Source organism: Vombatus ursinus, unplaced genomic scaffold (genome assembly GCF_900497805.2).
Source record: "Vombatus ursinus unplaced genomic scaffold, bare-nosed wombat genome assembly UNPS02009062.1, whole genome shotgun sequence".
NCBI lineage: Eukaryota > Metazoa > Chordata > Mammalia > Diprotodontia > Vombatidae > Vombatus > Vombatus ursinus.
In genome coordinates this window covers 5,734,662-5,751,254 of record NW_020948840.1, presented here as the reverse complement: position 1 = coordinate 5,751,254, position 16,593 = coordinate 5,734,662, and the positions used below count along the sequence as shown (strand labels likewise).

At 36.4% G+C, this 16,593-nt stretch overlaps 1 protein-coding gene across 1 annotated transcript in view; it reads left to right on the top strand.

Moving 5' to 3' along the window:
* The window catches only part of HSD17B2 (hydroxysteroid 17-beta dehydrogenase 2), a 74,143-nt gene that overhangs the window by 53,126 nt on the left and 4,424 nt on the right, over positions 1-16,593 (top strand). Inside the window, exon 4 of the mRNA XM_027850540.1 lies at positions 10,599-10,736. Within this exon, the coding sequence (XP_027706341.1) occupies positions 10,599-10,736 (138 nt within the window). The remainder of the gene's footprint in view (positions 1-10,598; positions 10,737-16,593) is intronic.

Below are 16,593 nucleotides of genomic sequence, written 5' to 3'. Positions count from 1 at the left end.
GTCAGGAATAATGTCTCCAGAAAAACAAACGCTTGAGATAAATCCATGGATTTTCTCCAGATTATGGTTTGATTGCTTTGATACAATATTTGTAGTTGGTTCTGGCATTGACATCTGAGGTTCAGTGCATTATGGACAAAATTTAATAAAGCTGAAGTTTTAACCTTCAGTTTCAAAAAATGAACTCCCTAAGCACAAGATGGAATAAACAGTTAAAAAACAATTGATAGGAGGAGAAATACCTTGGGATTTTAGTTTATCGCAGGCTCAACAGTGTGATGTGGCCAACCAGAAAGCCAAGGCTATCTTAGACTGCATTAAGATGGGAATAATGTCAGGAATAAGAAAGTACCCAGCCCTGTTTGGATCGTCTCTGGAACATTGTTCAGGGTGCCACATTTTAGGGGAGACATTGCTTATCTATAAAGCATTCAGAGGAGAGCAACTCAAAGAATGAGGGGACCTTATCATAAAAAAAATGGTTGAAGGGATTGGGGGAGTTTATCCTAGAAAAGAGGAGGCTTGGTCAGAGGGGGAGGTTGGAGTGGTTGGGGAGTGACAGCTGTCTAAGCATTTAAAGGACTTTTAAGGTAGAAGAGGTATTAGATTTGTTCTGTTTGGTCCTAGAAGAGATAGAGGTAATGGGTAGAAGTTACAGGGATGCAGGTTTGGACCAATCTAAGGAAGAACTACCTAAGTATTAGAACTGTCCGATAGGACTAACTTCCTTAAAGCTCTGTCTGTGACTTGGTTCAAGTGAAAGGTGATGGCTACGTACCATGGCTCCTGTAAGGGAGAATTAGTTGTGAAAAAAGTGATGCCAAAAAAGTTTGAAGTTTGAGACAGTGCCTGCCCCCCACCTGACTCATAAGTGAGCAGAACCCAAATTTAACAGAAAGTTCTAAGTCAATAAATAAGCAAGAAAAATGAGCAAACAAAAAAGAACCTGACCATAAAAATCTACTATGGTGACAGGGAATATCAAGACACAAACTCAGAAGAAGACAACGACTTGAAAACAGCTACAAACAAGGTCTCAAACAAAAATGCAAATTGGACACTGAGCCAAAAAGAATTCCTGGATGAGCTAAAGAAAGAGCAACAAAGTAATTTGAAAAATCAAATAGGAGTGGTAGAGAAAAAATTGAGAAAAGAAATGAGACTGCCACAAGAAAATGTAATAATAATAACTTGGTAAAAGAAGCTCAAAAATATCGAAGAAAATGACACCTTAAAAGCATAATTGACCAAATGGTAAGGGAGGCACAAAACCTTACTGAAGGAAAGAACTTCTTGGTAAAAGAGGTTCAAAACTTCACTGATAAAATAACTCCTTTTAAAGCAAAATTGGCCAAATAGAAAAAGAGGCACAAAAGCTCACTGAATAAAATAATTCCTTAAAAATTTTAACTGGGAAAGTGGAAGATAACGACTTCTTGAGAAATCAAGAAACAATAAAACAAAGTTAAAAGAATGAAAAAATAGAAGAAAATGTGAAAAACAACTGAATTGGAAAATAGATTGAGAAGAGATAATTTAAGAATTATTGGACTTCTTGACAGCCATGATAAAAAAGAGCCTACACATCATACTTTAAGAATTATAAAGGAAAACTGCCTCAATATCTTAGAACCAGAAAGTAACATAGAAATTAAAGTAATCTGCTGATCACTTCCTTTTTTCCAATTTATTTCTTTATTTTTAGTTTTCAACATTTACTTTCATAAGATTTTGAGTTCAAAATTTTCTCCCAATCCCTTCCCTCCCGTTCCCATGATGGCCTGCATTCTGATTTTCCCTTCACCCAATTTGTTCTCCCTTCTATTACTCCCACCCCTTTTCATCCCTTTCTCCTTTTATTTTCCTGTAGGGTAAGATAGATTTCTATATCCCATTGCCTGTGTATCTTATTTCCCAGTTGCAAGCAGAAACAATTTCTAACATTCATTTCTAAAACTTTGAGTTCCAAATTCTCTCCCCTGATCCCTCCCCACCCACCCTCATTGAGAAGGTAAGCAATTCAACATAGGCTATACATGTGCAGTCTTGCAAAACACTTCCATGATAGTCATGTTGTGAGAGACTAACTATATTTCTCTCCATCCTATCCCACCCAGCCCATTTATTCTATTTTCTCCTTTGTCCCTATTCCTTCTCAAAAGTGTTTGCTTCTGAGTATGCCCTCCCCCAATTACCTCCCCCTCCCTTCTATCTCTCCTCCCTCTCATCCTCTTTCCCCTTTCTTTCCTGTAGGGTAAGATATATTTCCATATCCAATTGGGTGTGTATATTATTCCCTCCTTAAGCTAAACCTGATGACTGTAAAGTTCACTCTATCCTTTTCACACACCTCCCTCCCGCACCTTCCTGCTGATCATTTCCTTAAAGAGATTCCAAAATGAAAACTCCAGTGTGGGGGGTGCAGTTAGATGACACAGTGTATAGGGCAGTGACCCTGGAGTCAGGATAGACCTGAGTTCAAATCTGACCTTGACACTTGACACTTACTAGCTGTGTGACCCCGGGCAAGTCACTTAACCCCATTGCCTAGCAAAACAAAACAAAACAAAACAAAACAAACAAACAAACAAAATGAAAACTCCAGGGAATGTTATAGCCAAATTACAGAGCTCCCAAATCAGGGAGAGAGAGCAGCCAGAAAACAATCATTCAGATACAATGGAGCCACAGTAAGGATCACACAAGATTTAGCAGCTACCACATTACAGAAGCAGAGGGCTTGGAATATGATATCCCAGAAGGCAAAGGAACTAGGAATACAACCAAGAATAACCTATCCAATAAAACTGAGTACAATTTTTTTTTTGAGGGGAGAGGTGGATATTTAATGAAATAGAGGACTTTTAAGCATTCTCTCTCTCTTTTTTGGGGGGGTTGAGGCAATAGGGGTTAAGTGACTTGCCTAGGGTCACACAGCTAGTAAGTATCATGTGTCTGAGGCTGGATTTGAACTCAGGTCCTAATGACTCCAAGGCCAGTGCTCTATCCATGGCGCCACCTAGCTGCCCCAGTTTTAAGCATTCTTGATGAAAAGACCAGAGCTGAATAGAAAATTCCACATTCAAATACAAGACTCAAAAGAAGCACAAAAAGACAAACATTAAAGAGAAATTATAAGGGACTAAATAAATTAACCTGTTTAAATTTCTGCTTGGGAAGATGATTCATGTAACTACTAAGAACTTTATCATTATTAGGATAGTTAGAAGGAGGGCACAGGTACAAGTTGATTATGTTGGAATGATCTAAAAAAATGGAAAGGTGAGAAAGAGGGATGCATGGGGAGAAGGGGGAAGGGAGAAGAAGAATGGGGGAAATTACCTCATATAAAAGAGGCACAAAAGGAAGAACTTTTACAGTGGGCAACATTTGAGCCTCATTCTCATCTGAACTGGTTCAAAAACAAAAGAACATATATATACACACTCAGTTGGGTATTGAAATCTATCTTCCCCAACAGAGAAGTAGGATGGAGGAAGGGATAAGAAAAAAGTGGACAGCAATAAGAAGGAAGGAAGGTTAAGGGAGGCAGTGGTCAAAAGCAAAATAGACTTTTGAGGAGGGACAGAGTAAAAAGAGAAACAGACGAAAATAGAATGGAGGGAAATACACAGTTAGTATTCATAACTATGAATGAAAATGGGATGGACTCATCTATAGAATGCAAGCAGATAGTGGGATAGATTAGAAAATAATCTAGTAATATGTTGTTTACAAGAAACACGCTTGAAACAGAAAGACACAGAATTAAAATAAAGGCTTGGAGCAGAATCTGTTGTGTTTTAACTGAAGTAAAAAATGCAAGAGTAGTAATCATGATCTCAGACAAAGCAAAAACAAAAATAGAACTAATTAAAAGAGATAATTGGAGAAACTATGTCTTACTAAAAGACCATAGACAATGAAGAAATATCAATACTAAACATACATACATCAAGTGGCATAGCACCCAAATTCTCAAAGGAAAAGTTAAATGAATTACAGGAGAAAATAAATAGTAAAATTATACTAGTGGGGAACCTCAACTTTCCCATCTCAGAGCTAGATGAATCTAATCATAAAATAAATAAGAAAGAAGTTAAGGAGATGAATACAATTTTTATAAAGTTACCTATACTAAACCTCTAGAGAAAATTGAATGGGAAAAGAAAAAAGTATGCCTTTTTCTCTGTACATGTCACCTTCACAGAAACTGACCATGTATTCAAGCATAAAAACTTCACAACCAAATACAGAAAAGAAGAAATATTAAATACATCCTTTTTGGACCATAATGCAATAAAGTTCTATGAAATAAAGTGTTGTCAAAACATAGATTAAAAATCAATTAGAAACTAAATATTGTAATCCTAAAGAATGAGTGTGTCAAAGAGCAAATCATAGAAACAATCAATAATTTTGTTAAAAATATTGCAACTATAAGACAACATACCAAAATTTGTGGGATGCAGCCAAAGCAATATTGGGGGAAAATCTATATCTCTGAGTATTTACATCAACAAAAAAGAGAACTCACAGATCAATGAATTTGTTATGCAACTAAAAAAAAACTAGAAAAAGAAAAAAATCCCTAATTAAATGCCAAAATAGAAATCCTGAAAATCAAAGGAGAGATTAATAAAATTGAAATGAAAAATCCATTGAACTAATAAATAAAACTAGGATCTGGTTTTGTGAAAGGAAAAAAAATAACATAGTTAAACTATTGGTTATTTTGATTACAAAAAAGAAAGAAGAAAACCAAATTACCAGTATCAAAAATGAAAACCGTGAATGTACCAACAAAGAAGATGAAATCAAAACAATTATTTGGGGCTATTTTGCTCAATTATGCGTCCATAAAATTGAAAATCTAAGTGAAATGGATGAATATTTACAAAAATATAAACTGCCTAGATTAACAGAAGAGGAAATAGAATACTTAAATAACCCTATCTCAGCAAAAGAAATTGAACAAGCCATAACTGAAGTCCCTAAGAAAAAATCTTCAGGACCAGATGGATTTGCAAGTGAATTCTATCAAACATTTAAAGAACAATTTTATTCCTATACCATATAAACTATTTGAAAAAACAGGTAAAGAAGGAGTACTAACAAATTCTATGACACAAATATGGTGGTGATGCCTAAATCAGCTTTCTTCCTTTGACCTTCCTGGTATCATCATGCAACTGGGGAAGGGGAAGACGGATGGGGGAAAGACTGCCCTTTTCTCTCCTCCAGCAGATATTGTGAACTACGGAGCACATGCTAGTTTAAAGCACATGTCCATCCTAGGTGACTAAACAGCAATCCTGAGATGGACCTGCTTGGAGGGGCAACATCAATGCCTCAAGAATCCCTGGGTTTCTCAGATGATGTAGGAAAGAACAGAACAAGAATGGCTACCAGGAAACTGAATTATATGATAAGTGAAAAGATGGATGACTTAAGAAGATAAGATACCCTTCACAATTTCATTTTAGCAGGCTCAAATAAATTATATTTCAGAATATTGAAAGAGCTTATGGATCTTTTCTAGGCCTTGCAATCTCTTGTGGCATACTTGTTGTTCAACTGTTTTTCATTTGTATCTGACTCTGTGATCCCATTTGGGGTTTTCTTGGTAGAGATATTGGAGTGGTTCACCATTTCCTTCTCCAGATCATTTTACAGATATAGAAACTGAGTCAAACAGGGTTAAGTGATTTGTTCAGGCTCACAGCTAGTAAAGTGTCTAGGCCAGATTTGAACTGTAGAAGATGAGTTTCCTGACTCCAAGTCTGGCACTATATCCATTAAGCCACCTAGTTGTCCACTGGTGGTAGAGATGGCTGTGTAATGGTTGAGTCTAAGAGCCACACCATCTCCAGCTAGTCCTGCAAATGACACATAAATGGCATCAAGAAACCCACTCGCAGAAATATGAGTCTCTGAAATAAATTAACCCCATTTCTGAGGAAGACACAAGCTGTGCTAAGAATACCAATAAAGTTCTAAAGAAAATGCTGGTCAATAACACCAAAACCATCAGCAGCCAGGAAGAGGCCATTAAAGCCCTCAGCACAAAGTTTCCCAGAACTTAGATCCTTAGAAACAAAATCACCAAAATCACAGGCCCCAAAACTGTACCACGACATACCAGACTCAAGATCATCACTGAATGCACTGACCCCAAAGTTGCTACCAAACATCCTGGCCCCACGATTATCACCACCAGCCTTAAGGTTGTCAGAACCATTGACCCCAAGGTCTTAAATGCTATTACTCTAGGGATCAAGGCTGTGGGTTTCAAATCTAACAGAATATATGATTCAAAACAAAAGAACTAATTTGAACCCTAAACTTCAGTCTTTGTTTTACTCACTTTATTTTTTTGGTACAATGATGGAAAGGATAAGGTACAAGGGGGAAAACAAAGAACTGATGGATGTGATTGTCTAGATCTTGAAGGCAATCTCTGAAATATTATGGAGAATGGAAAGGTGAAATGTGATTAGAAATTGGAAAATGGTATTCAAACTATTGCCTGGTGATCTTGACTCCAATGAAGGGGATAATTTGTGAACATTCAGAGAGGGAAGTGGTAATCATTGATTCATCAATCATGGATTCACCAGCAACTAATCATGCTAGCCTCATTTCCTTTAATGGCAGGGTTTCTAGAGCTAATATACCATTGACAGTGTATCTGGGTTTCAGAAAGGCAGTTGAGCCTCTTGAGGACAAGATAGAGAAATGTGAGTTGGATGATAGTCAGATGGATTCACAAATGGTTGAATGACCAGGCACAAAAAGTAATCATTAATCATTTTCAGCCTGGAAGAGGTCTTTAGCAGAATGTCTTAGAGTTTTTGGCTTCTGTGTCACTCCTCATTTTTATCAGTGACTTGGATGAGGGCATAGATAGTATGCTTATTAACTATGCAAATAACACAGATCTAGGACAGCCAACACATTGGACAACAAAACAATCATCTGATGCTAATAACGTACAGTTTATATAACTATGGAAAGGATCTATGATTGCTTCAATACAAGGTTCTTGTCCTAGGAGAACTCCTTCCACTATTGTAGGTTATAACCCTCAAAGACTTAGTAGCTAAGACCTAGAGAATTGCCTGAAGGACACGGAAATTGAGTGACTTGCTAAGTGATTACTTAGCATCAGAGGTGGAAGTTGATACCAGTTCTTTTTGACTCTAAGCCTAGGATTCTGTCAACAACAATAACAATTACTATTATTATAATTAGCATTTGCACCCACTATGTGCTAACCATTTTACAAATATTATCTCATATGATCCTGGAAACAAAGGCCTATCTTTTTTTAATGTCAATATTTTAGGCACTTTTACAAAGATTATCTCATTTATCCTCACAAAAATTTTGGGATGTAGATACTGTTGCTATTTTTACAGATGAGGAAACTGAGGCAAACAGATTGAGTGACTTGCCCATGGAAACACAGCTATTAAGTGTCTAAGGCTAGATTTGGATTCGAATCTTCCTGACTCCAGGCCTGGTGTTTTATCGACTGTGCCACCTAGGTGCTATGCCACAACATTTCTAGTGGATGATAATAATGAAGTTTAATAGGGATAAATGTCAAAATCCAACATTTGGAGTTAAAGTTAATAGGATTAATCAATATGGGAGAAATGTGGCTAGACAACAATTTGTGCAAAAAGATTTTGTTCTTTATATATTGAAATGTTTGTATTTGGTGATAAATTCATAGTAAAAAGAAAATTTAAAATATAAAGGAAAGAAAAAAAGATACCTGAACCCAAGGAGAGCAAAAACTGAAAAAGAAAACTGTAGGCTAATTTCCCTAATGAATATTGATGCAAAAAATTTAAATAAAATACTATCTAATACTAACATAGATTATGGCAATATATCACAAAGATCATACAATATGACAAGGTAGGATTTATACTAGGAATGCAGGGCTGGTTCAATATTAGGAAAACTATCAGCATAATTGAGCATGTTAATAACAAAACCAACAGGAATCATATGATTATCTCAAAAGATGCAATGGAGCCCTCCTTAAAATGGTAAGTAGTATCTAAGATAATCAACAAACATGATCTGTAATGGAGATAAACTTGAAGTCTTCCCAATAAGATCAGGGGTGAAGCAAGGATGCCCATTATTACTATTATTCAACATTGCACTAGAAATGCTAGCTATGGCAGTAAGATAAGAAAAAGAAATTGAAAGAATAAGAATAGGCAATGAGGAAATAAATCTATCACTCTTTGCAGATGATATGATGGTATACGTGTAGAACTCTAGAGAACTCTAGTTGAAACAATTAACTTAAGCAAAGTTATAGGATATAAAATAAACTCATATAAATCATCAGCATTTCTATATGTTACCACAAAACCCAGCAGAAAGAGATAGAAAGAGAAATTCTATTTAAAATAGCTTGAGGCAATATAAAATACTTAGGAGTTTATCTGCCAAGACAAACCCAGGAACTATATGAAAATAATTATAACCCATTTTTCAGACAAATAAAGACAGAGCTAAACAATTGGAGGAACATTAATTGCTCATGAGTAGGTCAAGACAATGTAATATAAATGACAATTCCATCTAAATTAATTTACTTGTTCAGTGCTGTACCAATCAAATGACCAAAGAATTATAGCACTAGAAAAAATAACAACAAAATTCATTTGAAAGGACAAAAGGTCACAAATATCAAGGAAATCAAGGAAAAATAAATGTGAAGGAAGGAAGCCTAGCAGTACTATACTTCAAACTACATTTAAAAATGGTAATCATCAAGACAATCTAGTATTGGCTAAGAAATAGAGTTGGTGGAACAGTAGAATAAGGTAGGTACACAATATACACTAGTAAATGATTATAGTATTCTAGTGTTTGATAAATCCAAAGAGGCAAGATTTGGGGTCAGGAACTCAATATTTGACATAATTTTCTGGGAACACTGGAAAGTAGTTTGGCATAAACTAGGCATAGACCAAGATCTCACATCATAAATCAAGATAAGGCCAAAACAGGTACATGATTTAGACATAGGATGATATCATAAGCAAATTAGGGAAGCATGGAAAAAAATACCTGTCAGATCTATGGATAAGGGAAAAATTTATGACCAAACAAGAGACAGAGAGGATAACAGGAAATAAAATGGATAATTTTAATTGCATGAAATTAAAAAAAAATTTTTGCACAAACAAAACCAATGTATCCAAAATTAGAAGAAAAACAGAAAACAAGGGGAAAATCTAGAGGCAATTTCTGTGATATAGGCTTCATTTCTCAAAAATATAGGAAATGAAGCCAAATTTATAAAAATGAGAGCAATTCCTCAGTTGATAAATGGTCAAAGGATATGAATAGGCAGTTTTCAGAGGAAGAAATCAAAGTTATCAATAGTCATATGAAAATGCTCTAAATCGTTGATTAGAGAAATGAAAATTAAAAAAGCTCTGAGGTATTACCTCACACCTATCAGAGAGACTAACATAATAGCAAAAAGAAATGACAAATGCTGGAAGGAATGTGAGAAAATAGATACACTAATGCACTGTTGGTGGAATTGTGAATTGGTCCAATCATTCCGGAGAACAATTTGGAACTGTGCCCAAAGGGCTATAAAATTGTGCATATCCTTTGACCCAACAATACCACTACTAGGTCTATATCCCAAAGAGATCAAACAAAAACAAAAAGGACCTATATGTACAAAAATATTTCTAGCAGCTCTTTTAGTGGTGGCAAAGAATTGGAAACTGAGGAGATGCCTATCAGTTGGGGAATTGCTGAACAAGTTGTAATATATGATTGTGATGGAATGCTATTGTGCTATAAGAAATGATGAGGGATATAGTTTCAGAAAAGCCTAGAAAGATTGTATGAACTGATGCAAAGTAAAATGAACAGAACTGGGACAGTGTAGTATAATGATGATCAACTGTAAAGAACTTAGCTACTCTAATTGCTACAATAATCCAAGACAATTCTAAAGCACTCATGATGAAAAATTCTATCTACCTTCAGAGAAAGAACTGAAGAATTCTGAATTCATATTGAAGCATATTTTTTCACTTAATTTTTTGCAACATGGCTAATATCGAAATACGTTTTATATGGCTTAATATGTATAATTGATACTGTATTGTTTATTTTCTCAATGGGTGAGGGAGGGGTTGGAGAAGGGAGAGAATTGGGAACTTAAAATTTTTAAAAATGAATGTTAAAATAAAGTGTAATTATCTTTTTAAAAAGTGTGTCATGCCTACAAGTCACCCATCAGATTACTGATTGTTAAACATTTACCATATATTCTACTTCCATTTCTTAATTTCTACAAAATAGTGAAATAGAAAAAGTACTAGATGTGGAAATCAGATTTGGTTTCAAATCCAAGATTTGTGACTTACTACTTGTGTGATGTTGGGTAAGTCATATTACTGTTCTGGGCTTCAGTTAGTTTCCTTATCTATAAAACGAGGGGGTTGGGTTAGATAATGATAACTATTGGATTAGATAATATCTATGGTCCCCACTATGTCCCAAATCCTATGATCTCTTTCTCTTGTTTTTTTTTACAGGAGCCCTTCCCATGAAACATTTTGCGGCATATTCCTCATCCAAGGCAGCTCTGACCATGTTTTCTGGAGTCATGAGGCTGGAACTTAAAAAATGGGGCATTAAAGTGGCATTAGTTCATCCTGCAGGCTTCAAAACAAGTAGGTTTTTGACATATGGTGGGGAAGGGTGATTTAATGGATAGAGAACTGGCCTCAGAGTTAGGAAGATGTGGGTTCAAGTCCTGCTTGTGACACAGAGTAGCTGTTTAACCCTAGGCAAGTCATCAAACCTCTCATAGTGCTCTAGATAACTCTAAGAACATAAGTTTGCAAGAAGGGTGACAATCTTTTTCTTCGTTCAAGAATTCCCTGTAATCAATGAAATCAAAGCCTCCCTCTCTATCAGAATCCTAATATATTAGAGTAAAGAAGTCCTCTTGTACAATTGCCTCATTTCATAGGATGCACAAGTAAAGCTCAGAGAGAAAGAGACTTCATGCTGCCACACAACTAGTTAGTGGCAGAGAAAGGTCACCTTCCTCACAGGCCATTATCATTTCCATGGTAACTTATTGTCTTTTGGCATTGAGTGGTCCATGGAATGGGAGCACAAGACACAATTTTGGTTAGTCCAAAACAGCTAGGACAGCTATTTCCTAAATTTTAATTTGAGATTTTACCAGTTACCAAGGGTCACATTTATTAGATCAGTTAAAAAACAAACAAACAAATTAACAACATGGAGAATATGTTCTTTTCTACCATGAATTTACTTCCATATCCTACCCACTGTATGTATGCCCCAAGGCTGTATCCTGGGGCTCCTTCATTTATCTCCTTACACTCTCTCACTTGATGAACAGATCAAATCCCATAGGTCTAATCATCAACACTGGGCCAATGGCTCCTGCATCTATATATCTAGATGCATTCAGGTCTAGTCTCTTCTGAATTCCAGAATCATATCAACAATTGCCCCTTGGATGTTCTAAACTGGATGTCTCATAGGCACCTCAAACTCTACATATCTAAAATAGAACTAATTATCTATATCTTTTCCACTAGTTTCAAACCTCTTCCAAACATCCCTATGTCAAGGGTACTACCACCATTCAAATCTTCCAGCTTAGCAACCTCAATGTCTTTCCTAGCTTCCCTCTCTCTCATATCACATCTATTCAGTTGCTAAATCTTATTTCCATCTCCACCATACCTCTCATATCTGCCCCCTTCTCTCTAACCACAGAGCCACTGCCCTAGTTCAGACTCTCATCACGTCTTGCTGGAGTTACTATTGCCATAGTCTACGAATTGGTTTTCCTGTCTTAAGTCTGTCCCCTGTCCAATCTATCCTCCACTAAGCTGCCAAACTGGTTGACCATGAACTTCCATAACTCAGTAAACTACAGTGGCTTCCTATTATGTCTAGGATAAAATATAAACCTCTCTGTTTCTCATTTAAAGCCCTTCATAACCTGACCACAACTTACCTTTTCGGTCTTTTTTACACATTATTTCCCCTTATGTACTTTTATGCTTCAGCCAAATTGGACAGCTCACTATTTCTCATATAGGAGGCTCCATTTCCTTTCTCCTTTTGTACTGGCCATCTTCCACGTCAGGAAGGAATTCTCTCTTTCTTTATTCCCCACTTCTTAGAATCCTTAATTTCCTTCAGAACTCAGCTTGAGTATTCATGTAAAAGGTAGTGTTTGAGCTGAGTGCAGAAACATGGAGATGGGAATTAGGATATGATAAATGAAGAACAATAAAAGGCCAGTTTGATTGAATTATAAATTATGTTAAGGGGAATAGCTTAATAAGGCTGGAAAGGTGGCTAGGGTGTGAATGGCTTTACATGGCCTTGAGGTAGCTATGAGGCCCAGTGGATAGAGGATTAGATACCAATGTTGTTCTGAGGGTCTGAAATATCATTTGTAAAGTGCTCCGCAAACCTAAAAGCACTATGTAAATGTTAGCTATTGCTGTTGTTACGGTAAACAGAGAAGTTTGCATTTGACCATAGAAATAATAGTAAGCCATTGGAGTTTACTGAATAATAGAGTCCGAGTGAGGTATTGAGGTGCTGGACTGGGGTCCAACGACCTAGGTTCCAGTCCCAGGTCAGCCAATTATTACCTGTGTGACCTTGGACAAATCACTACACTGCTTTAGACCTCAGTTACTAATTTGTAAAATGGAGGGGTTGGATTAGATAATCCCTAAGTACACTTCCAGTTAAATCTATGATCCTATAACTTGAAGTTTTTAAGCGTGAAAGAATGGGAGAATTGTAACCAGCAATGATTTGGGATTTCAGGGAGTAACTGATTCACCTTCCCAGGAAGCAGAGAAAGGGGAGGAGCAACATCTGGCTGTTGTTCCACTTTCCAGAAAAGAGCTGAAAAAAGACCATGAAAGAGAGAGTTCAAGTCTCCCATTAATTTTCCTTATGCCTTGCTCACTATTCCTAATTCTGTTGGGTCACCTTTTTTTCTTTTTATAAGCTTGTTAGCCTGAATTTAGAGGCCACTATCTTATTTTCTTAATACTATGCTCTAGGACAGCTTTGACACATGGAAGTGGCTGCCTCTTTTCAAGACCAGTTTTGAACTGAGGGAATGTGGTGTAGCAGATGTATATGTACACGCACATATACATATGAATATATGTATGTGTGTATGTATGTACATATGTATTTGTGTGTATGTATGTCTGTATATATAAACATATGACACACGGTAGGCAGAAGCAGAATAATGGAGAAAATTAGTATAACGGAAAAATCAGTGTTGCAGAAAAATGAAATGTCTGGGCCAAGGTAAATTCAAGACAATGGAATAAGAGGAAGAGGTATGGTTTAGTTCATCTACCAAAGTTCCTCCACAAAGATCTAGAAAATGCACCGGACTAAATTCTAATTGGGAAATCTGAGAAAAAGTGAGTCATTTTTCTAGCCTAGAGAGGCTTAGTGAGACACAAAGGCTTGCAGATACTAGGGATGAGTCTGGTCAGGGGCATGCCCATATGGGACATTCCAGGGCCCATGGACTGAAGTTCATCTGAGACTGGGCCCTGGGGCAGGAAGTGATCTTAGGAGATTTTTGTACAGGTAGAGGATACAGGATTATGTACCACAAGGCAGTTTGTGGCTTACTGCCAAGTTCTAGGTCACAGATTTAGTGCAAAGAGGAATAGTCTCAGAGGATCAGTAGCTACTGAGGCCCTAACTGTGTAACTGAGCAAGGAAAAACACCTGAAGCAAACCACAGCTATGTGGCTCTGATCCCTCAAACAGAGCAAGAGCTCATTTCTAGCCTATAGCCCAGTGTGAAAGCCTGGAATGGAATAGCCAGAATAGAAGTCCCAGACCAAAGGGGAGCCTACAGTTTAGTCATTCAGAATTGCAGAACCTCCCAACAGACTAATGGTGACAGATTCAGGTTCAGCAATATTATACTGAAGTTTCCAACCAGGGATAACACAGCAGACACAAACCTGGGTCAGGAACTTGCAGAGCTCTTACCTTAGGGCAGTGAACAGACTTTATTCAGGATCCCATCACTTTGGGAGCATCGAAAGCTTATAGACTCCAGTCCAACCTCATGGAAGCAGCAGAAGGACATAAGAGTAGAGAAGCACAGGTCAGATACTCCCCTCAGAAGCACACAAAGGCCAGAACTAACATAAAGTCCAAAGTCAAGAAATAGGCTGCCCGAATGAGCACACACATGCAAAAGAATCCCACGTAAAGAGCCTTTATGGCAACAGGAAAACAAGATGTAAACCCAGAAGAAGAGAATGACTTGAAAATGTCTGCAAGCATACCTTAAAGAAAAATGGAGCTCTGACAAAGTCCAACCAGAATTCCTGAAAAAGTTAAAGCAAGAGTTAAAAAAGAGCCAAGGTTACTTTTAAAATAAAACGAGAAGATATGGAAGAAAGATATGAAAGGAAAACTAACAGCTTGGAACAAAAGGTATAAAACCTTACCCAAGAAAATAACTCTATGAAAATTAGAATTGACCAAGTAGAAACTAGTGACTCCGTGAGGCATAAAAATAATGAAACAAAGTCAAAAGTCTGAAAAAATAGAAGAAAATATGAAGTATCTCACAATTTAAAATAATGGGAAACAGATTGAGGAGAAATAATTTGAGAATCATTGGATTACATGAAAGCCCAAAAAAGAGCTTAGTCATCATGGTTCAAGAAATTATAAAACTACCCAGATCTCTTATTACCAGACAGCAAAGTAGAAAGAGAAAGAATCCACCAGTTACCTACTGATAGAAACCCCAAAATGAAAGTTCCTAAGAATATTATAGGCAAAATCCAGGGATCCCAGGTAAAATTAAATACTTCAGTCAGACAGAAGGAAAGAATTCAAATAATAAGTAGCCACAGTCAGGATCACATAAGATTTAACAGTCACCACAGTAAAGAATCAGAGAGCTTGGAACATAATATTACAAAAGACAAAAATTATAGACTTACAATCAAGTATAACTTATCCAGAAAACCTGAGTGTAATCCTGCTGGGGAAAGTGGAGCTTTAATGAAATAGAGAACTTCTAAACATTCATGATGAAATACCAGAGTTGAGAAGAAAATTTGATATACAAACAGGAATTAAGAGGAGCATACAAAGGTAAACATGAGCAAGTAATCATAAGGGACTAAACAAGGTTTGACCATTTACATTCTTAAGTGGAGAGTTATGATATATATAACTCCTCTGAGCTCTATCAAGAGGAATCATAGAGGGAGTCCAAGTTTGACAGAGGGCCTATGAGTGATTCTGTTATATTTTGATGATCTTAAAAAAGAGAATGGAAAAAGTGGGGAAGAGGGATATGCTGGAGTAGAAGGTGAGAACAAGAGAGAGGAAGAATGAGGAAAATTATCTCACATAAATGGAAAGGACATTAATTTTTAACCCCAGTGTCTTAGCACAGTGCCTGATACATAATAGGTACTTAATAAATGTTTATTGATAGACAGATTGATATCCTACAACTTTACTAAAGTTGCTAATTGTTTTAATTAGTTTTTAGTTGACTCTCTAGGGTCCTATAAGTAAATCATATCATCTGCAAAGAGTGATAATTTTGTTTCCTCTTTGCCTTCAATTTCTTTTTTCTTGTCTTATTACTGTAGCTAGCATTTATAGCACTATATTGAATAGTAATAATGGTAATGGACATTTTTGCTTTACTCTTGATCTCACTGGAAAGGCTCCTTCTAGCTTATCCCCCTTACAGCTGATGCTTGTTCTTTGTTTCATACATAATTTATCATTTTAAGGAACACTTCATTTATTCAATGTTTTTATTTAAACAGGAATGGGTTTTTTCTGCATCTATTGATATAATCATATATTTGTGTTGTTTTTACTTTTAATGTGTTCTACTACATTTATAATTTTCCTAATATTGAACCAGACTTGCATTCCTGCTATAAATCCCACCTGCTGATAGTGTATTATCTTTGTGATCTATTGCTGAAGTCTTCTTGCTAACATTTTATTTAAAAATTTTGCATCAATATTCATTATGGGTATTGGTTTATAGCTTTATTTTGACTACCCTTATTTATTGTATTCTCTCTTTTGACCTTGTCCTTCCTCAGAAATGTTTGTTTCTGATTACCCCTCCCCCAATCTACCCTCCCTTCTATCATACCTCTCCCCTGTCTCTTATACCCTTCCCCCCTATTTTCCTGTAGGGTAAGATAGATTTCTGTACCCAATTGAGCGTGTATGGTATTCCCTCCTTAAGCCAAAGTGAATAAAATTCACTCATTCCCTCTCACATTCCCCCACTTCCCCTCCACCGTAAAAGCTTTTTCTTGTCTGTTTTATATGAGATAATATACCTCTCCCTTTCTACTTCTCCCAGTATTATCCTCTCTCACCCCTTAATTTTATTTTTTAGGTATCACACCTTCATCTTCAACTCTGTGCCCTCTATCTATCTATCTATCTATCTATCTATCTATCTATCTATCTATCTAT